The sequence below is a fragment of the Somniosus microcephalus genome, chromosome 18 (assembly GCF_052327205.1).
Source record: "Somniosus microcephalus isolate GS21.2 chromosome 18, FLI_Smic_1.0, whole genome shotgun sequence".
NCBI classification, from domain to species: domain Eukaryota; kingdom Metazoa; phylum Chordata; class Chondrichthyes; order Squaliformes; family Somniosidae; genus Somniosus; species Somniosus microcephalus.
The window spans coordinates 19223764-19246485 of NC_141004.1; the positions used below are offsets into that span (position 1 = coordinate 19223764).

The window sequence follows — 22722 nt, forward strand, 5'->3', positions numbered from 1 at the left end:
AAATTCATTCTCAGGAGATGGGCGTCACTGGCAAGGCCGTCATTTGTTGTCCAACCCCTGTTTGCCCTTGAGAAGGTGGGCCGCCCCTTCTTGAACCAATACAGTGCAGCAGTTTCATGCAGCAGAGTGGTTGGCTACGTAGCACTCGAGTCAAATTAAGAGTCAACCAAAAGCCAAATACTGCAGATGCTGGAAATCTGAAATAAAAACAGGAAATGCTCAGCAGGTCAGGCAGCATCTGTGGAGAGAGGAGAGAGAGTTAACGTTTCAGGTCATGAAAGGCTCTGATGAAAGGCCGTCGACCTGGAAGGTTAACTCTCTTGCTCTCTCCACAGATGCTGCCTGACCTGCTAAGCATTTCCAACATTTTCTGTTTTTATTCAAGAGCAAACCATGTTGGTGTGGTACTGGAGTCACACATAGGCCACGCCAAGTAAGGATGGCAGACTTAGTGAACCAGTTGGGTTTTTACGACAATCAGGCAGCTTCAGTCCAATAACATTACCAGAATACTATTGACGTAAGAAAACTACGAGGCACTTGGTCTGAGTATTAAACAAGGCTTTAATCAACTGTTTCACAACATGGAGATCTAGTTGTGTCCTTCACTAGTTCCTGTTAAAGAAAGTCCTGAGCAAGCTGGGCCCATGCCCGAGTATTTATACTCTCCCTGGACAGCGCCACCAGCAGGCCGCCCAGTATTATTTCATAAGTCATTTCCACATGAATGACAAGATTCATGTCAACGACCATACCCTCCGTCATGATAAAAAGGATGCTAACTCTTAAACACTTGGAAGTGTCCCAACCCAACAAAACATGGAAAAACAAAACTCTAAAAGCATCCCACCTTGAGAGTTATTTTAAAAATAATATAATGTTTTTGTTTCTAATTGTGGACCCGAGACATCGGCACCACAAGTTCTAGTCTTGGATGTCAATAAGGACGCATCAGTGCCCGAAAGCATCAGCATTGACCAAACATACCGAAGAGAACGGGCAACTGAAAGTTACCCATGGCATTCAGTATTTGAGGATTGAAAATACAAAGTTACATCAAAAGCAATTCAGTATATCAGTATATATATTTTTTTATATAAGAGAGAGTTTTGATTACTTGTCCATAATATTCAATTTAGAGTACACATGAGTGACTCCATCGATCATTTTGCAGCCAAACCCAATATCCTCAGGCATTATATTTGGGTCACAGTTTTTGTACGGATGCTCCTCAGCAAATGGCGAGTGGATGGATGCATCTGTAAGATAAATCAAAAGATAAGATAGAGTCTCAAACACTTTCTAATTGGTACAATGTTACACAATACATCACTGAGGACAATACCTGGACACCCGAACCCCACAGGTGCTGTGCGCAGGTACAGTTCAGCAACATAAACACTAATGAGGGGGAGATTTTGTCTGCGTGCCAACTGTAGCAAAACTGTAATTGCGTTTATAAAGAAAGCCATTATAATTTCATTATAATTCACCGAGCTTTTCCTGCTATTCATAGTGGACGGTAAAACCAAAAAGCGAAGTTAACGGATATATTTAGGAAATCTCCATTTAGCAACGCCTCTCGTAATTGTTAGCAGGTGCACCCAGAATCTCATCACTAAGCTAATCGCACTTTAATGAGGTGGGAACATAAGAAGTAGGAGCAGGAGTAGGCCATACGGCCCCTCGGGCCTGCTCCGCCATTCAATAGGATCATGGTTGATCCGAACTTAGACTCACGTCCACTTCCCTGCCCTCTCCCCGTAACCCCTTATTCCCTTATCAGCTAGGAAACTGTCTATCTCCGTTTTAAATTTATTTAATGTCGCAGCTTCCACAACTCTGAGGTAGCAAATTCCATAGATTTACTACCCGAGTGAAGAAGTTTCTCCTCATCTCAGTTTTGAAAGGGCAGCCCCTTATTCTAAGATTATGCCCCCTTGTTCTAGTCTCACCCATCAGTGGAAACATCCTCACCGCATCCACCCGATCAAGCCTCCTCACAATCTTATATGTTTCGATAAGATCGCCTCTCATTCTTCTGAATTCCAATGAGTAGAGGCCGAACCTACTCAACCTTTCCTCATAAGTCAACCCCCTCATCTTCGGAATCAACCGAGTGAACCTTCTCTGAACTGCCTCGAGAGCAAGTCTATCTTTTCTTAAATATGGAAACCAAAACTGTACGCAGTATTCCAGGTGTGGCCTCACCAGTACCCTGTATAACTGCAGCAAGACTTCCCTGCTTTTATACTCCATCCCCCTTGCAATAAAAGCCAAGATTCCATTGGCCTTCCTGATCACCTGCTGTACCTGCATACTAACCTTCTGTGTTTCATGCACCAGGACCCCCAGATCCCTTTGTACTGTAACACTTTGCAGTTTCTCTCCATTTAGATAATAACTTGCTCTTTGATTTTTTCTGCCATAACCTCACACTTTCCAACATGATATTCCATCTGCCAAATTTTTGCCCACTCACCCAGCCTGTCTATGTCTTTTTGCAGGTTTTTTTATGTCCTCCTCACTCACTGCTTTCCCTCCTATCTTTGCATCGTCGGCAAACTTGGATACATTGCACTCGGTCCCTTCCTCCAAATCGTTAATATAGATCGTAAAGAGTTGGGGTCCCAGCACTGACCCCTGCGGAACACCACTAGTTAGTGATTGCCAACCCGAGAATGAACCATTTATCCCAACTCTGTTTTCTGTTAGATAGCCAATCTTCCACCCATGCCAGTATATTGCCCCCAATCCCGTGATTTTTTATCTTGTGCAGTAATCTTTTGTGTGGCACCTTGTCAAATGCCTTTTGGAAGTCCAAATACACCACATCCACTGGTTCCCCTTTATCCACCCTGTTTGTTACGTCCTCAAAGAATTCGAGCAAATTTGACAAACATGACTTCCCCTTCGTAAAACCATGTTGACTCTGTCCGAATTATGCTTATCCAAATGTCCTGTTACTGCTTCCTTAATAATGGACTCCAACATTTTACCAACCACAGATGTTAGGCTAACTGGTCTATAGTTTCCAGCCTTTTGTCTGCCTCCCTTTTTAAATAAGGGCGTTACATTAGCAGTTTTCCAATCTGCTGGGACCTTTCCTGAATGCAGGGAGTTTTGGAAAATTACCACCAATGCATCCACAATCCCTACCGCTACTTCTCTCAAGACCCTAGGATGTAAGCCATCAGGTCCAGGGGATTTATCCACCTTTAGTCCCATTATCTTACCGAGTACCGCCTCCTTAGTGATTTTAATCGTGTTTAGTTCCTCCCCCCCTATAGCCCCCTGTTTGTCCAGTGTTGGGATATTTTTAGTGTCCTCTACTGTAAAGACTGATACAAAATATTTTTTCAGCGCTTTTGCCATCTCCATGTTCCCCACCACTAATTCCCCGGTCTCATCCTCTAAGGGAACAACATTCACTTTAGCCACCCTTTTTCTATTTTATATAACTGTAGAAACTCTTGCTATCTGTTTTTATATTTTTTGCTAGTTTACTTTCATAATCTATCTTCCCTTTCTTAATTAATCTTTCAGTTACTCTTTGCTGGCTTTTAAATGCTTCCCAATCTTCTATCCTCCCACAAGATTTGGCTACTTTATATGCCCTTGTTTTCAGTCGGATACTATCCTTTATTACTTTACTTAGCCACGGATGGCTGTCTTTTCTTTTACGCCCCTTTTTCCTCACTGGAATATATTTTTCTTGAAAGTTGTGAAATATCTCCTTGAATGTACACCACTGCTCATGTACCATCTTACACTTTAATCTATTTTCCCAGTCCACTTTAGTCAACTCTGCTCTCATACCTTCATAGTCTCCTTTATTTAAGCTCAGTACACTGGTTTGAGATCCAACTCTCTCACCCTCCAACTGAATTTGGAATTCAACCATGTTATGGTCACTCATTCCAAGGGGATCCTTTACTAGGACATTTTTTATTAATCCTGTCTCATTACACAGGACCAGATCGAAGATTGCCTGCCCCCTGGTTGGTTCAGTTACATACTGCTCAAGGAACCCGTCCCTAATACACGCTATGAACTCTTCCTCAAGGCTGCCCTGCCCAATTTGATTTGTCCAATCAATATGAAAGTTAAAATCCCCCATGATTATAGCTGTTCCCTTATTACAAGCCCCAACTATTTCCTGATTTGTACTCCGACCAACAGAGTTGCAACTGTTAGGAGGCCTATAGACTACGCCCACTAGTGACTTTTTCCCCTTATTATTCCTTATCTCCACCCAAACTGCTGACTGAAGACCTGAACTTGCCCGAAATCTGCAGCTCCTTTTAAATTGGTAAGTAGAGGGTAAGTACTTACTAAACTGCTCAATATATGCAGCTGCTTGCAGTACAAGTAGTGGGGACTGTGTAGAAAACCTGTGTGTTTAATCACTAGTAAACAGCAGGTTCCTTCTTCGTTAAGCATAATCCAATTTGCAGTAAATCTTGTAATTAAAAATCTCTTCTACAGTGATATTATAGTTTCTCTGTGTATTTAACCAGCAGCAGCAAGATACATGACATTATTTTCACAAAATAATGGGCTGCTATTGGTACATGGGTTACATTCAGTTTGAAACTGATGTTCTTGCATTAACTTGTTTTAAGAGCTTAAATCTAGAGGAACTAGTGGTGTATCAGTCCCTTTAAATTTTTTCTCTACCTGCTGTAGTGATTAAAACTAGTCCTTTAACAGCCGATCAAGTGATACCACAACTTTTGATTCTTACAACACATCACATTTCTCAAAAAAAATACCTTGAACCAACAGCATTTGATTTGTAATCTTTATACAGTATGTGCTGTTTCCCCTTATATTTACAAAAAAAAGTTCCTGTTTGCCAATATGCCAGCCATCAGATTATTTTTTATTTGACATCCGACAGCAATTGCTATCTGCCACCTAATGTTTCCAATAACTGCTTGCTGCGAAGATGAGCTTCCGACCACGTATCCTCGCCATCACTAAGACTGCCTATTTCCACCTCCGTAACATTGTCCGTCTCCGCCCTTGCCTCAGCTCATCTGCTGCTGAAACTCTCATTCATGCTTTTGTTACCTCTAGACTTGACTATTCCAACACACTCCTGGCTGACCTCCCACATTCCACCCTACATAAACCTAAGGTCATCCAAAACTCTGCTGCCCGTGTCCTAACTCGCATCAAGTCCCGTTCACCCATTACCCCTGTGCTCGCTGACCTACATTGGCTCCCGGTTAAGCAACACCTCGATTTTAAAATTCTCATCCTGGTTTTCAAATCTGTCAATGGCCTCGCTCCTCCCCATCTCTGTAATCTCCTCCAACCCTACAACACCCCTGAGATATCTGCGCTCCTCTAATTCTGCCCTCTTGAGCATCCCAGATTTTAATCACTCCACCATTGGTGGCCGTGCCTTCAGCTGCCAAGACCCCAAGCTCTGGAATTCCCCCCCTAAACCTCTCCGCCTCTTTACCTCTCTTTCCTCTGTTAAGACGGTCCTTAAAACCTACCTCTTTGACCCAGCTTTTGGTCACCTGCCCTAGCATCTCATGTAGCTCCGATAACACTCCTGTGAAGCACCTTGGGACATTTGACTACATTAAAAGGGGCTATATAAATACATATTGTTGTTGACAATTTTATGTCGTCTGATCTCACCTGGTGAAATGGGTGTTTCCAGCATTTCATCATATAGGTTTACTTGACATTGCCTGTCTCCCAGTTGCTCCAGAAACTCCTTAGTTGTCTTACAGAAGCCCTGCAAGGACAGAGCCATGTACTTCTCTCGAACAAACAGGCTTTTGACAACGCACTTAGCAGCATCCAGAAGGTCTGTGAAAGGGACCTAGGATGAATAACAGTATATTTAGAAACCATAAATTTATTATTTGTGGGTCATGTTCCCATTAGAACTTACTAAATTAATGGCTTATAAACTCCTAGTAAGAAGGAACTAAATATCAAGAAGTACTTAAAAAATACACAACACCGCTTCTTTGGTCTCTCAAAATTTCTTTCTAAAAAGTTACAAGGATATCATCACAATATAGAATCTCATTATCCCCACAATCTTTCTTGGTATTCTAAATTATTTTGCTTTAGACAAAACTTAAATTATTAAAATGGTGAAGATACTCTCTTGATTACCAGATCTATCCGGCATTCTTAAAATATTCTCTCCCTTTTATCTTATTTTCTTATGACAGTCTGCACCAGTTACAGTCCCCGAAGAGAGCAAACAAACAGACAACCTGCTGCCACCTTCCAGCAATCTCACCATCAGATTAAAACCCACATCCAAGAGGCACATAAAAATGGCCCACGCCAATTCCTCCTTCAATTCTGCCCTCCTCCTTGTGAGGGAACCGACCCATGGTGGAACACAGAAGTGCAAACCCATGACCTACCATTTCCAAGTGCAGAATGTTGGGGCTCCAATGTGCTGTTTCCCACACAATAAGGAAGTTAATACAATACAGGATGGGCTGGATTTTCATCGAGGAGGCGGAACTACAACTTTCGGGGTAGTAGTCCCGCCTCCATCGAGTTCTAGCCAACCCACGCGATAGACTTGATTGACCTTTGAGTCCGCCCAGCAGGCCAATTAAGGGCCACCCGGCAACAGGTGACATCACAGATTGATATTTCATCCGTCAAGACCTTTTGACAGATGAAATATCAGCGTTCGACAGTTCTTTGAAGCTGTCAAACACTGACAATCTGTACTCCAAGTTAATTACTTCCTGTCAGGATAATTTAGAGATCTCCCCGGAACAGAAAGCTGAATGCTGGAACTTTTGACAGATCGTGGCCATTCTGCTTTCTGCGCCGGTGAGATGAGGGACTCCTGAGACCTGAAGGAAGGAAGGCTGCAAAGGTATGTAAATGTAAGTACAACTTCTTTAAACACTTTACACACACCAAACACACTTACCTCTGCACTCATGCACCCATCACTCACCTGAACACCGGACATCTCGACCCCTCCAAGCCCTTCATCCCGACGGCCCACCTCGCTAACTTGGCGTGGTTTGGAGCCGTCGGGAATCCCACATTTCAACAATGAAAATAGGGATTAGGCTAAAAACTGCCTGTTAACATGCAATTAATTGGCACCAATCCCCTTCCCGCCTCGGAGGCAGGTCCCAGTGCGGGTCAGGTACCCGCCTCCTTTGAAACTGACATGGAGGCGGGATGGGTTCGTGCCCCCTGATTTCGAGATTTTAGCCCCCCACATGCCTCCAATCCCGCCTCCATGGCCCAATGAAAATCCTGCCCGATGTCTTAATAATTAATCGTGCCATGCATTTTACTCCCTCCCACTTCATTAAGTGCCACACACCAGCAAAGGGTGGGCAGATGGTCTTCCCCATAGCCTTTGTAATGACATTTTTTAATCTAATCTCCAACATGTGCAACTGTGACCCACACTAACTCACCCAGCAATTCTTCCTTCCTCCATGTGGGAAATGCCCCACCCCCTACCACCCCACCCCAGAGAGCCCATTCCACACTGGCAACCCAATATGTTGGGATTCATGGACCCATACAATTGTTTTACTACTAGGTGGAGCAGCATAATTACAAACCACTGTGACTGCCTGACAAACAGTTAGGAGTGCCTGTTGACAAATTTCAAACTGCAGAAACAACTCAAAATTAAAGTAAATTGAGTAGCAAGGTGTACGGATTTGAAACATCTTCAAAATCACTTCACTGCATTTTTGAAATGGCAGCCATTATACCAGACAGTGCTATAGAATGGCAGGGCGCACTATGCCTTACACAATGAAGGAGAGGTAGAAATGGAGGAAAGCAACCCACCCTGCCCTCTGCTGATAATCTACCATAAAAAGGGAGACCACTGGAGGAACAGGGGAAGAAAAATACCTCAATTAAAACAAATGTAGAGAAATCTTAAAACCTCCTTAATCTGTTTGTGGCTAATCAAAAGAAACCATCATGTTAAATAAAAAGTGTGTGACGAACAATTTTCACAATAAACATTTTACTTTGTAGCACGGAAGATCAAGTGTATCTATTCCAAAAGCTGTTCCCACCCATCTCCCAAAAACCACATACAAGAGTCCAAAGCTCTGCCGTACCCCACATTTTTCCTCTCCAGATATGCTAACTCGCTGGAATTCCCGCACAAGATCATGCTCCTGCTCTTCTGGATACTTCTCTGCTGTGGAATCAATTTGGTCCTTGTAGTATCTAAGGAAAACGTCCAAAAAGCAGGTTATAAAACATCTCACATTTCATTAAGTATCCGACTGGAACACTTGAGTTCATTGCAAGGCTACATCTCGAAGTATTTGCATTTATTAGAGAAGATTCACTGTCCGAAATCATCAAATTAATGCAAATTAGGGGACCACATTATGCCAGAGCTGGGAATCCACAGTCACTTGAATTTAAAAAGTGTTACAGTAATTACAAGAATATAATATGGTAGAAGCTTAATACCTACACAAATTCCAATCTGAACACCAGCTTGGTAAAAACTGCTACATGGACCCAATACATTTGTCTGCTCTCAAAGACCTGTTAATTGGTAAGCATGCTTAAAACCAAAATTTTCAGTGTTAAGTTAAGCAACAGAATTTTCACAATGAATATTTCAGCAGTTTTACGTTCCCAAGGACTTTATAAACGAGCGTCTTTCAAACCGTCGGCGCATGTTGGGTGCATCTTGGTTTACCTGGCTGCAGTATCCTCCTATCAGGAAGCACCCAACGTGCAGTTTCCCAAATGGCAAGCAGTGCACAGAATTACATAGAAACTGTGGCCATTTGGCCCAACTGGTCTATGTCTTGTGTTTATACTCCTCGAGCCTCATCCCACTCTACCTCTTATTCCCTTCTCCCTCATGTATGCATCAAGACACCCCTTAAAATGAGTCGATGTTCTCTGCTTCAAATCATTCCAAGTAGCAGCGAGCTCCACATTCACCCTACTGTGTGTACAGAAATTGCTTCTAAATCCTTTATTTGATCAGTTAGTGGCTATCTTATATATTTATGGTCCCTTGTTCTGGACTGTCCCACCAAGTGGAAACAATTTTTCCATGTCTGTCATATTGAAACACCTTCATAATTTTAAAGACCTCTATAAAGGTCTCCTCTTAGTCTTCTCTTTTCCAGAGAAGAGCCCCAGCCTGCTCAATCTTTCCGGAGCTTCACTATGTCCATTTTTGCTGATTAAAGCTTCATTCTGCCATGATCTAATAGAATGGTGAAATAGGCTAGGAAGGCTGAATAGTCTACTCCTGTTCCTATTCTAAACAATACTTCACAGAATGAGAGTGCCTCCCAGTTATGAACTGCTGATAACCCAGTATCTCAGTAAAACCGGCACAGCTGTTCAGATCGGATTACTGTGCAGTTCCTACTGTGACTAATTGCTACCTAAGCTCGCGTAACAAGCCTGAAGAATTCCTTTACATCCAAAATCGCCAGCCTAGAAGAATGCAGTGCTACCCATCAGTTCCTGATCTGCAAATAGCTTTCAGTCTCTTTCTCCTGAATAAAATGTTTTAAAAAGTCACATCATAGAATATTTTCTCCTCCTTTCCGCATTGTTCCCATTGGCACTGAATCACCTGTAGAAGTGGTTCTCTCTGTGCTGGCTTAGTTACTATAACAAAGACATCCTCAGCTTTCAAAATAACAAATCGAGAAATCAGATTTTCAAGCCATTTCTAAAAGATAGAGGTTATAAAGTAAACATTCAAAGGTTGGCGAGGTGCACTGGCAGAGCAGGTGCTGTCCCATGGAGTGGTTAAGCAGCTTTTTGCCTTGCAATTCTCACACTTGGGAGTTGCTTATCTCAGCTGTGCTATTAAATGGACAGCACAGAACACAGATTGAGAGTGGCATTCATAATATGGCCATTTTGGGAGGGGGAGTAGCCCATCTCGGTTCATGGCACACTTGGCTGGGAGCTTCAGCTGCAGCAGAGGCTTGGCACTGCTCCCCCACCCCACAGTCTTGCTCTCCGTAGAGAGAAATCACAGGAACACTCGTGGAAGTTAGAGACTATCCATGGCACAAGTGAAAGGCACGGTTGCCAATTTCCCGTTGCACCAAGACTGAATTCTGGAGGTTAGTATGAAAGAATCAGAGACACTTGAACAATCCGCAGTTCTACAGTAACTAGTTCTGTCTCCATGGCCCATTACTTTTGCAATGCAGAAACTGAATAAAATTGTGACAAACTCCCGGTGGCCACAATACATCAACCATAGAGCGAACATTTGTTTGTAGCCTAATAAAGTCATAATCTATGTATTGGAAGAACAAAATTGAAAACCATGTCAAAATTCAAACATAGTATTCAAAATCAGGCACACTTCTTACAATACTACTTTTTACTTTGAACTTCAGAACAAAATTGGGCAATGCAAAAAAAAAAACAAGACATGATCTCAGTGGTTATTAAAAGTAACACAATCAGTAAAAAAAAACACAAAACACAACACGTTTTAGCCGTATCTGGGTTCTGCAATCAGTCTATCTGGCATTGAAACCTTTGTTAAATGAGAAACTGATCCTGCATTGGGTCAGTGCTAAAAAGGACAGTGATCAATGATCAGTCTGGCCGTTCGCATAAACGGTCCATTGACCAAAACCTGTGAAAGGGCAAAAAAGAAACAGAAAGCAGAGAACATGCATGACGGATCTGTAGACACACGATTGGTACCATGTGGAAGATGCACTCCTTCGGGGAGTGCAGGAAGACTCACTGTAGATCTGTAGCGCTGTCAATTTTCATGAAGTCCTGTTTGGCTCTGAGTAAAATTTCTGGTTCTAGTCTGAGGACGGCAGGCAGAAGCAAGGCAAAGATACGAGGAGAGAAAGGGGAAATGGAAAAGAGAGAGAGAAAACAAGCCAGTTAATCCAGATATTAGCAAACATATTTTCTAACTGCGGTTCACAAGCTGTGCCAAATCAAAGTATTTTAATAATTTAAAAGATAATTTTTTTTTTATTTCCTCCCCCCCTTCAACCTTTTAAACTAATAAGAGGCTCTCAGATCCCCTATACACTCTCTAGAACAATTGTGCAAATCCTCTAATCATTTGTGTACTCTTGGTTGTTTGTGCAGACCGGAATACAGATTAAAATGGTTGGTGATACGTGGGGAAGCTTTTCACCACAGACAAAAATATTTACTACCTTCATTCAGATTATCAACTCTTAAACAGTCCTAAACTTTGGCAGCCATACAATAGCATTTTAAACACAAGTGGGATCTTCAATTCCACTTGCCACAGACTACCATTACTGTGAAAGCACTGGGAAGCCTTGCAACAGGAATGCATAGCAACCAAAGCGGTGGCAACAAGGAGCCCAACATGGATAAAGCTGGGCATGAGACAACAAAACCCTGGTTTAAAAAAAAACCGAGCATTATTTAAGTTCTGTTCAAATAGAAACTTGTACAACTTAGAGTTCAATGCACAAGCACCGTTAAAAATGAGGGCAGTCTATGACATGCATTTATAGCTTATTTTTCGCACCAACAATAGGATTGGCCACATGCATTGAGCCTAAACAGCCAGAGCAAAACAGTATCTAAGTTACAAATAGTCCACAGCCATGATTGAGGGTTCCATGAAGGTTGGGTTATGATTAAGGGCCAAGAGGCTCGAGTAAATTTTCAATGACACGAAGATGAACGTTTTTTTCTGTACCTTTTAAAAACAGTATTTTATTCCAATCCCTCCCCAGCATATTTCCAAACACTTTTTTTTTTAAATATAAAAAGAGCTGCTCACTGTTATTTCCCCATGCCCACATCATCTATGCTGCTTTGTGGCACAGTGACAACATTTGGCATCATCGGTTTTGTCTCCCTGGAGACAGAACATCACGTTTTTCTGCAGCACTCAACCTAGCTTCCCCTACAGAATCACCCGGCTGAGGCAGGCATGTTTGAGCAACAGGCAGTCTTTAGGCAAACCCACAACTCTCTGGCTAGCAGGCTCTAACTTGTAATATTAGGCCACCTGAAGAGGAACCCCCCCAAAAAAAGGCTTCTACACAGTACTGAGAACTGAGTTCCACTTGCAATGGCATTTTATTAGAAAAGGCAGCCTGAAGGATGAACATAAAAAAGGAAAAGCAGGTAGAGAGGGCAGAGATATGGAGAAGAACACTGGAACCTTACCACTCCAATCGCAGTTATCTTATTCTTTGCCCAAGGCATGTTTTCAACACATGAAGGCAATTACACCTTTTTATCAATTTGGATTTTCATTTTGTCAGACTTGTAGCCAACGTATAGGGTTTTACTGAGTGTGCGTTTGGCAAACAGACAAGTAGGTTTAGTAACATCTCTCAAGTTACTTTCAACACACATCAACTTGCGCAATTTGAATACGTATCTAAACAGCAAATATGATTTATACTTTCAGCACACACAGCTAAGTCATACTCCTGGTCAAACCTCCACATGGTTTATCAGTGTGGAACTGTGGCTTTTTCAACTAGTATTCCCTCGCTGACAAGTGAGCAAGTCCTATTATAAAATCAGCCAGCACTTTTCATTCAAAAAACCTAAAGGATTATACAAGTAAACCGATTTGCTATTTGTCAATGTGATAAGACAAGATCTGGTCAGTTTTTTCTCTTCCATTTAGTATTAGTAACTGCGATCGGCATGTCTTAGCAACAGGCAGTCCTGAGACTTTGAACCCATATCGCTCTGGCTGGGAGGCTCGAACTTTGTAATATTGGGCCACCTGAAGATAATGGTGTATTTCACATTCAAAATAAATAGCCATTACTAAATGTGTACTTCAAAAAAGAAATCCACAATAATTCCTTAATGGATGGATTTTTATTCAGAGGGAATTCAGAGATCCAATAAGATATCAAAAATCAACAACAAAAAAAATCAACAAGTGAAGGGAAAATTAAAGAGACCGGAGAGGCAGCGGACCTGCGAGGGATCACCAGAGGCGGCGGAGGATAAAAGGAGCAGTCCGAGGCAGCGAGGCCCAGCGCCCCGAGACCGGAGAGGCAGCGGACCTGCGAGGGATCACCAGGGGCGGCGGAGGATAAAAGGAGCAGCCCGAGGCAGCGAGGCCCAGCGCCCCGAGACCGGAGAGGCAGCAGACCCGCGAGGGAGCACCAGAGGCGGCGGAGGATAAAAGGAGCAGCCCGAGGCAGCGAGGCCCAGCGCCCCGAGACCGGAGAGGCAGCGGACATGCGAGGGATCACCAGAGGCGGCGGAGGATAAAAAGGAGCAGCCCGAGGCAGCGAGGCCCAGCGCCCCGAGACCGGAGAGGCAGCGGACCTGCGAGGGAGCACCAGAGGCCCGACCAATCCAGGTTCCGGGAGAGAGGTAAAAAGTAATCCAAGTGTGACGTCAGCAGGAAGCAGGTAAGTGATTGGTTGGTGAGTATTTCTCTCTTTTAAACTTTAACTCTGTTTTATAGTTTCTAAGGTCTCTCTGGTGTAGCGGGGACTGTTGGTAAACTATTTAACTGTAGTGTAATTAGTGGGATTGATTGATTTAATTTAAACTCAATTAATTAAAGGGTAAGTCATGGCAGGACAGCCCGGCCCTGTGATCTGCTCCTCCTGCGAAATGTGGGAATTCAGGGACACTTCCTGTGTCTCTGACAACTACGTGTGCAGGAAGTGCATCCAGCTGCAGTGACTGACAGACCGCATTGTGGCACTGGAGCTGCGATTGGATGCATACTGGAGCGTTCACGATGCTCGGGACATCGTGAATAGCACATTTAGGGAGTTGGACACACCACAGGTAGAGGTTGGACAGGAAGAAAGGGAACGGGTGACCAACAGGCAGAGTACTAGGCGCAGGCAGGTAGTGCAGGGGTCCCCTGTGGCCACCCCCCTCTCCAACGGATATACCACTTTGAGTACTGTTGGGGGGGGGGGGGGGGGGATGGCTTATCAGAGGAAGGCAGCAGCAGCCAACTTCCTGGCACCAGCGGTGGCTCTGCTGCACAGAATGGGAGGAAAAAGAGTGGTAGAGCTATAGTAATAGGGGATTCAATTGTAAGGGGAATAGATAGGCGTTTCTGCGGCCGCAAACGAGACTCCAGGATGGTGTGTTGCCTCCCTGGTGCAAGGGTCAAGGATGTCTCGGAGCGGCTGCAGAACATCTTGGAAGGGGAGGGTGAACAGCCAGTTGTCTAGGTGCATATAGGCACCAACGATATAGGTAAAAAGCAGGATGAGGTCCTAAAAGCGGAATATAGGGAGTTAGGAGGTAAATTAAAAAACAGGACCTCAAAAAAGGTAGTAATCTCAGCATTGCTACCAGTGCCACGTACTAGTCAGAGTAGAAATAGAAGGATACTTCAGATGAATACGTGGCTAGAGGAATGGTGCCAGGGGGAGGGATTCAAGTTCCTGGGACATTGGAACCGGTTCTGAGGGAGGTGGGACCAGTTCAAACCGGACGGTCTGCACCTGGGCAGGGCTGGAACCGATGTCCTAGGGGGGAGTGTTTACTAGTGCTGTGGGGGAGGGTTTAAACTAAAATGGAAGGGGGTTGGGAACCTGAGCAGGGAGACAGAGGAAAGGGAAACTAGGAAGGAGAAAAACAAAAAAGTGGCAGTCAGAGAAATCAACGGTTTAAATCAAACGTGGCCACAGTAAGTAATAATTCTAATAGGTCTAAGAGCGTTAAAAAAACAAGCCTGAAGGCTTTGTGTCTTAATGCAAGGAGCATTTGTAATAAGGTGGATCATTTGGCTGCGCAAATTAGAGGTAAACGAATATGATTTGGTTGGGATTACGGAAACGTGGCGCAAGGATGGCCAAGACTGGGAACTCAACATCCAGAGGTATTCGATATTCAGGAAAGATAGGCAAAAAGGAAAAGGGAGGAGGGGTAGCATTACTGGTTAAAGAAGGGATTAACACAATTGTAATGAAGGATATTAGCTCTGATGATGTGGAATCTGTATGGGTAGAATTGAGAAATACTAAGGGGAAAAAAATATTAGTGGGAGTGGTATATAGACCTCCAAACAGTAAGGCGGAGGTTGGGGACGGCATTAAAAGGGAAATTAAAGAAGCGTGCAATAAGGGCACAGCAGTCATCATGGGTGACTTTAATCTACATATAGATTGGGCTAACCAAATTAGTAACAATACTGTGGAGGAGGAATTCCTGGAGTGTTTACGGGATGGTTTCCTGGACCAATATGTCGAGGAACCAACCAGAGATCAGGCCATCTTAGACTGGGTATTATGTAACGAGAAAGGATTAATTAGCAACCTTGTTGTACGAGGCCCCTTGGGTCGGAGCGATCATAATATGATCGAATTCTTCATTAAGATGGAGAATGAAGTAGTTGACTCAGAAACTAGGGTCCTCAATTTAAAAAAAAGGAAACTACGATGGTCTGAGGAGCGAGTTGGGTAAGATTGATTGGGGAATGGCATTCAAAGGGTTGACGGTGGATAGGCAATGGCAAACATTCAAAGACCGAATGGATGAACTACAGAAGTTGTTCATCCCAGTTTGGCATAAAAAATAAAACAAAAAAGGTGACTCAGCCGTGGCTAACAAGGGAAATTAGGGATAGCATAAGATCCAAGGAGAGGACATACAAATTGGCCAGAAAAAGCAATAATCCTGAGGATTGGGAGCAGTTTAGGATTCAACAAAGGAGGACAAAGGGATTAATTAAGAAAGGGAAAATAGAATATGAGAGTAAGCTTGCAGGGAACATAAAAACTGACTGTAAAAGCTTTTATAGATATGCGAAGAGAAAAAGATTGGGGAAGTCAAGCGTAGGTCCCTTGCAGTCAGAATCGGGGGAATTTATAATGGGGAGCAAAGAAATGGCAGACCAACTAAATACATATTTTGGTTCTGTCTTCACAAAGGAGGACACAAATAGCCTCCCAGAAATACCGGGGAACATAGGGTCTGATGAAAGGGTGGAACTGAAAGAAATCAGTATTTGTAGGGAAATGGTGTTAGGTAAATTGATGGGACTGAAGGCCGATAAATCCCCAGGGCCTGATAATCTACATCCCAGGGTGCTTAAGGAAGTGGCCCTAGAAATAGTAGATGCATTGCTGGTCTTCTTCCAGAACTCGATAGACTCTGGAACAGTACCCAGGGATTGGAGGGTAGCTAATGTTACCCCACTATTCAAAAAAGGTGGCAGAGAAAAAGCGGGGAATTATAGACCGGTAAGCCTGACATCGGTAGTGGGGAAAATGCTAGAGTCCATTATAAAAGATGTAATAGCAGAGCACTTGGAAAGCAGTGACAGGATCGGACAAAGTCAACATGGATTTATAAAAGGTAAATCATGCTTGACTAATCTACTGGAGTTTTTTGAGGATGTAACTGGTAAAATAGATAAGGGAGAACCAGTGGATGTGGTGTATTTGGACTTTCAGAAGGCTTTCGATAAGGTCCCGCATAAGAGGTTAGCGTGCAAAATTAAGGCACATGGGATTGGGGGCAAGGTATTGACTTGGATAGAGAACTGGTTGGCGGACAGAAAGCAAAGAGTTGGAATAAACGGGTCGTTTTCCGAGTGGCAGGCAGTGACTAGTGGGGTACCGCAAGGATCGGTCCTAGGACCCCAGCTGTTCACAATATATATTAATGATCTGGACGAGGGAATTGGATGTAATATCTCCAAATTTGCAGACGACACAAAGCTGGGTGGGAGGGTATGCTGTGAGGAGGATGTCATGAAACTCCAGTACGATTTGGACAGGTTGGGTGATTGGGCAGAAACATGGCAAATGGGCAGAAACATGGCAAATGGGCAGAAACATGGCAAATGCACTATAATGTGGATAAATGTGAGGTTATCCACTTTGGTGGCAAAAACAGGAAGGCAGATTATTATTTGAATGGCAATAGATTGGGAGAAGGGGAAGTGCAAAGAGACCTGGGTGTCCTTGTGCACCAGTCGCTGAAGGTAAGCATGCAGGTGCAGCAGGCGGTTAAGAAGGCAAATGGTATGCTGGCCTTCGTAGCAAGAGGGTTCGAGTACAAGAACAAGGATGTCTTGCTGCAGTTGTACAGGGCCTTGGTGAGACTGCACCTTGAGTATTGTGTGCAGTTCTGGTCACCTTACCTGAGGAAGGACGTTCTTGCCATGGGGGGAGTGCAGTGAAGATTCACCAGGCTGATACCTGGGATGGCAGGAATGACGTATGAGGAGAGATTGTGTCGATTGGGCTTATACTCACTGGAGTTTAGAAGATTGAGAGGGGATCTCATCGAAACCTATAAAATTCTGTCAGGCCTGGACAGACTAGATGCAGGAAGGATGTTTCTGATGGCCGGGGAGTCCAGAACCAGGGGTCATAGTCTAAGGATAAGGGGTAAGCCATTTAGGACTGAAATGAGGAGGAATTTCTTCACCCAGAGAGTGGTGAACCTGTGGAATTCTCTGCCACAGAGGGCGGTGGAGGCCAGTTCATTAAATATATTCAAGAAGGAGTTGGATATATTTCTTAAGGCTAAAGGGATCAAGGGATATGGGGAGAAGGCGGGGACAGGGTACTGAATTTGGATGATCAGCCATGATCTCATTGAATGGCGGAGCAGGCTCGAGGGGCCGAATGGCCGACTCCTGCTCCTATCTTCTATGTTTCTGTTTCTAATAAGGCTGTGCCAATTAACTCTAATCGATTTACTGGTATGATGATTAACTTACAGATATCAAGCATACTGGTATTGCAATCGTATAATATTTCATACATATTTGATTCAATTATTCAGCTCCCAATCCATGCAAGACTCAAGCCATTGTAGAACTAAAGGTGGACACAGTGCAACATTCCTTCTAATCTGCCTCAGTGTGTCTTAATTCCGGTCTCTGAACTATTGCAACATTTTCCACACCCATCTTCCTTATTACCTTTCAATTAGTTGGCACAGCCCTCGCGGTAAATAACTGCTCACTGCAAAGTTCTTTTGTTACATTATCTGATAGAGCAAACTGATAAAAGGGCATCAAACCTCAAGTTAGCACGACAATTCAGCTTACCTCACATCCTGGCTGATTTGACGTTCCAAACGTTGTCGTCTCTCCTCCAGCTGTTCGATGGGACTCTCCTCTGGAAATTCGTACGGAGCAGTCCTCATGTCACTCTCCGTCAAGGATCGGGTGAACAGCTCCTGAGGCAATAAATAAAGAACAAAAAAAGCATTCAAAGAAACTTTCTCATGCCATACAAGATGCATTTGAAACTACCAGCATAGTAATTATTCATGCAGGATACAAATAATTCATAGTAGAGTGTGGATAGAGGCTCATATTCCACGCTGGTAAAAAAAGGTCAAAGAATGGACTTGCCGCAGTGCTGGCTTTGTCGGAATTTCAGCCAACAAAGCGAAGTCATAGGGGAAATGCTTTATTCATTATGAAGCATGAACATTTTTTTTTTTTAAATAAAATCGATAAACCTAAATACAAGGGCCAAAGCTTGCAGTGGGACACCAGGTTTGAGAAGAATAGGAGAGGAGACGAGGTAAATTAAGTAATTATAGTTAAGCAACTCCAAGCTCAGGTTTTAAGTACGTCAATTGTAGTATGATGGAAAAAAATAATGGAGCTAAGGAATTCCACAATATGGGAATCAAAAAGTGGCACTCCCATTTTCACCATTATGCAATTGTAGATCAATCTGCGTGCACTCTAACTGGGTAGTTGAATGGAATTTATTAATCTTTGGTCACATGGCAATGCAAAACATGAGCACTGCATGATGAATAAGATTTTGATCAGTAAATTACAATCATTTTATTCTCTCCATACACAAATTAGTTTCTTATCACTACAGTGCAACAGTCTCACAGGGCATTTTATAAAGCATCTCAGAAGCACATTGAGCTGCGTGCAACAAAAGTTTACTTTCTTGATTTTGTGTTTCCTTACACAGCTTCTGCTTATAATGGCCCAGAATTTGCTGGAGCAGGGCATCTTGCGGCGTGCCCAGTTTGTTAAGATTTTTTTCCGCGCCCTTCAGCTCCAAAAATGTTGGCATTGCAAATTGCTGGAAGTGCGAACTGATAACTGCTTGGCGACAAGGCCCCCTCCCTTCATCTCCACAATTTGGGGCTGTACTTTCAGCAGCTTCGGCTCCACACTTCAGAATTCTCTCCTGATAAACCCCTCCGCCTCTACAACTGGAGAGTGAGTGGCCAGGGCATGAAGAGATTTAATCACAAGGATGAGAATTTTAAAACTGAGACGTTGAGGAAACAGGTGGCAATGGAGGTCAACGAGGACAGCGGTGATGGAATAGGATACAGGCAGCAGAGTTTTGGATGAACTGAACTTGGTGGTCTTTGTGTCGGAGAGGCTATGGGGGGGTGGGGGAGGGTCGGAAGCTCAGCTCAGGGTCAAATAGGATGCAGAGTCTGCAAACAGTCTGCTTCAGCCCAAGAAAGTAGAATCATAGAATGGTTACAGCACAGGAGGCCGCCATTCGGCCCATCGAGTCCGCGCCGGCTCTCTGCAAAAGCACCTCAGCTAGTCCCACACCCCCGCCTTTTCCCCGTAGCCCTGCAAATTTTTTTCCTTCAGGTACTTATCCAATTCCCTTTTGAAAGCCACAATTGAATCTGCCTCCTCCACCCTTTCAGGCAGTGCATTTGTTATGGACATTATGGACATTTTATATGCAGATAGCACCCTCTGGCGGTGGTTATGTGTTAGCAGTGTTTGTGTGGGAGGAGAGGTCATTTGACCTTTCTACCTGTGTGAGAGGTCATTTGACCTTTCTACCTTTCTTCCTGTGCGACCCAGGAAGTGGAATTCCAGGAAGAACCTGGCTTGAGTAATGGAGAATTCCATGAAGGATTTGCAATCCAATGTAATCTGATCTTCTATGTTAGGCCAGGTGCAATATCTGTGAGTATCTTTGTCTATTAGCATGATAGTAACTTTGTCAGTGTAGTATTTTGATAACACTATTATGTTTATAAAAGGTTAATATTTGATAGTTACAGAAGTTAGTCCAAATGTTAGTTAGTTATACAATTAGTCTATTCTACTGTTGTAAATATGTTATATCTTATGTAATATCGAATGTATAGTACTTAGTTTTATGTACAAAACATACTTCTTCTTTGTTTACAGTTTCACAAATTTGTTCAAGTAAAGCTTCAAAACAGCAAACGGCTTCACGAGGAATTATTTTGAATAAGTGTTTAACTTGCTGGATAACTAGATAGGAGCACGTCTAGCGAGGTCAGTACAGCATTCCAGATCCTAACCACTCACTGAGGAAAAAAGTTTTTCCCTCATGTCACCTTTGGTTCTTTTACCAATCACCTTAAATCTGTGTCCTCTGGTTCTCGACCCTTCCGCTAACAGGAACAGTTTCTCACCATCTACTCTGTCTAGACCCATCATGATTTTGAACACCTCTATCAAATCTCCTCTCAACCTTCTCTGCTCTAAGGAGAACAATCCCAGTTTCTCTGGTCCATCCACATAACTGAAGTCCCTTATCCTTGGAACCATTCTTGTAAATCTTTTCTGCACCCTCTCTAAGGCCTTCACATCTTTCCTAAAGTGCGGTGCACAGAATTGGACATAGTACTCCAGTTGAGGCCGAACCAGTGTTTTATAAAGATTCATAGTGACTAGTGTGGTACCGCAGGGATTGGTCCTTGGACCCCAGCTATTCACAATATATACAGGTAGACTATCCTTTATCCGCACTTCCGAAAACCGAAAACCTCTGAAAACCGAAAGTTTTTTCGTGAAGCGTAAGTCGTGCGCACGACATGACCAGAGTGGCGCAAAACATGACCCGACGCAGCCGATGCTTGACCCACGCAGGTGTGAGGCGTCAGTTGTGTCTCAGCGCTGTCACACGTGCACCTGCTGCTCTCTGATATTTGTTGGTTTTTTATGATTTGTGAAAATGCTAAAAAGAGCTGCAGATCCCCCTATGGGTAACAGTGAGAAGCAGAGAAGGAAGCATCTCTCATTATCGATATTGCAGAAAGTGGAGTTATTGCAGAAGCTTGATCGTGGTGTGTCTGTGCGACGTCTTACTGAAGAATATGGTGTGGGAACTACCACCATATATGACTTAAAGAAACAGAAAGACAAGTTGTTGAAGTTTTACACTGACAGTGATGACCATAAACTAATGAAAAGTAGGAAAACATTGCATAGGGCAAAAAATGAAGATCTTGACCGTGTGCTGATTGAGTGGATTCGACAACGCAGAGGTGAACGTGTGCCACTGACTGGTTTGATGGTCATGAAACAAGCTAGAATATACCATGAAGAACTGAACATTGAAGTTGAGTGTGAATATTCAGAAGGTTGGCTGCATAAATTTAAGAAGCGTCATGGTATAAAATATCTGAAAATCTGTGGTGAAAAAGCTTCTGCTGATCATGAAGCAGCTGAAAATTACATAGACGAATTTGCCAAAATAATATCTGATGAAAACCTCGGTCCTGAACAAATTTACAATGCTGATGAAACAGCTCTGTTCTGGCGCTACGTTCCTAGAAAAACATTAGCAACGACTGATGAGAGTGCACCAGCAGGTTTTAAGGATGCGGAGGACAGGTTGGCTGTTCTTGGGTGTGCCAATGCTGCAGGCACACCCAAGTTAAAGTTGGTAGTGATTGGAAAAAGCCAACATCCGAGATGTTTGAAAGGTGTATGCAATTTACCTGTGCATTATTATGCGAGCAAGAAAGCATGGGTAACCAGAGGAATATTTTCTCACTGGTTCAATAACCACTTCGTACCAGCGACACGAGCTCATTGCAGACAAGTTGGACTGGAAGAAAACTGCAAAATTTTATTGTTCCTGGACAACTGCTCCGCACATCCCCCTCCTGAACTTCTTGTGAAAAGTTATGTTTTCGGCATTAACTTTCTCCCTAATGTGACCAAGGAATTTTACGCTCCATGAAGAGCAAGTATAAAGACGTTTTTTTTTAACTCTATGCTTGATGCAATCAACAGAGGCATAGGAATCCAAAGCTTCCTGAAAGAGTTCAATGTTAAGGATGCCATTTACGCAGTTGCTAATGCTTGGAACGATGTTGACAAACCAACATTAATAAATGCTTGGCACAGACTTTGGCCTTCAACGGTGTTTCATGAAGATGGACCTGCAGATGAAGATTTTGAAGGATTTCCTGTCAGTCAGGAGAAGATGATGATGATATCAAACCTCCTTACTTATGCCAAAGGTTTATCATCTGAAAGTGTAAATAAGTTAGAGGAAGCTGACATCGAAGAAGTGCTGAACATTGACAATGATGCACCTATTGTGCATTCGTTGAGTGATGGGGAAATTGCTGAAATGGTGTTAAATAAAGACAAGCATGAGGACAGTACTGATGATGATGATGATGACATTGTGAACACAGGTGAAAAAAATCCCCATAGACGATATGGTGACAATGTGTGATCAGTTAATTGCTGGCCTTGAACAACGTGCATTTATCAGTGAGCAAGAGATTATGCAAGTTTACTCAATTAAAGAGAGACTGCTTAGACAGAAACCAATGTTAATGAGACAGATGACACTGGAAGAAGTCTTTAAAAAGGTCGTCTGTCGTAGTGCTGCTTCATCACTTGAGAATCCTGTTCCTGGCCCATCTTCAGATGTCCGACTCCAACCTGATGACGACGATGACAACACTGATGTACCCTCTTCTCCAAGATCCTCAAGCCAGATGTAATGTACCTTTACTGCATGTATATGT

At 43.2% G+C, this 22722-nt stretch overlaps 1 protein-coding gene across 4 annotated transcripts in view; it reads right to left on the reverse strand.

Annotated features, from left to right (window-relative positions):
- Positions 1–22722, reverse strand: part of LOC147105079 (AMP deaminase 2-like) — a 172381-nt gene that overhangs the window by 57458 nt on the left and 92201 nt on the right. For all 4 annotated transcript variants that reach the window (XR_015081674.1, XM_086011145.1, XM_086011147.1 and 1 more), the window contains exons 3-7: positions 18017–18147; positions 10748–10816; positions 8106–8217; positions 5659–5845; positions 1118–1259 (exon numbers count right to left, since the gene is read on the reverse strand). Coding sequence is in view for 3 of the 4 variants with exons in the window: in XM_086011145.1 (XP_085867271.1) it covers positions 1118–1259; positions 5659–5845; positions 8106–8217; positions 10748–10816; positions 18017–18147 (641 nt within the window). In the remaining variant the exon portion in view is untranslated. The remainder of the gene's footprint in view (positions 1–1117; positions 1260–5658; positions 5846–8105; positions 8218–10747; positions 10817–18016; positions 18148–22722) is intronic.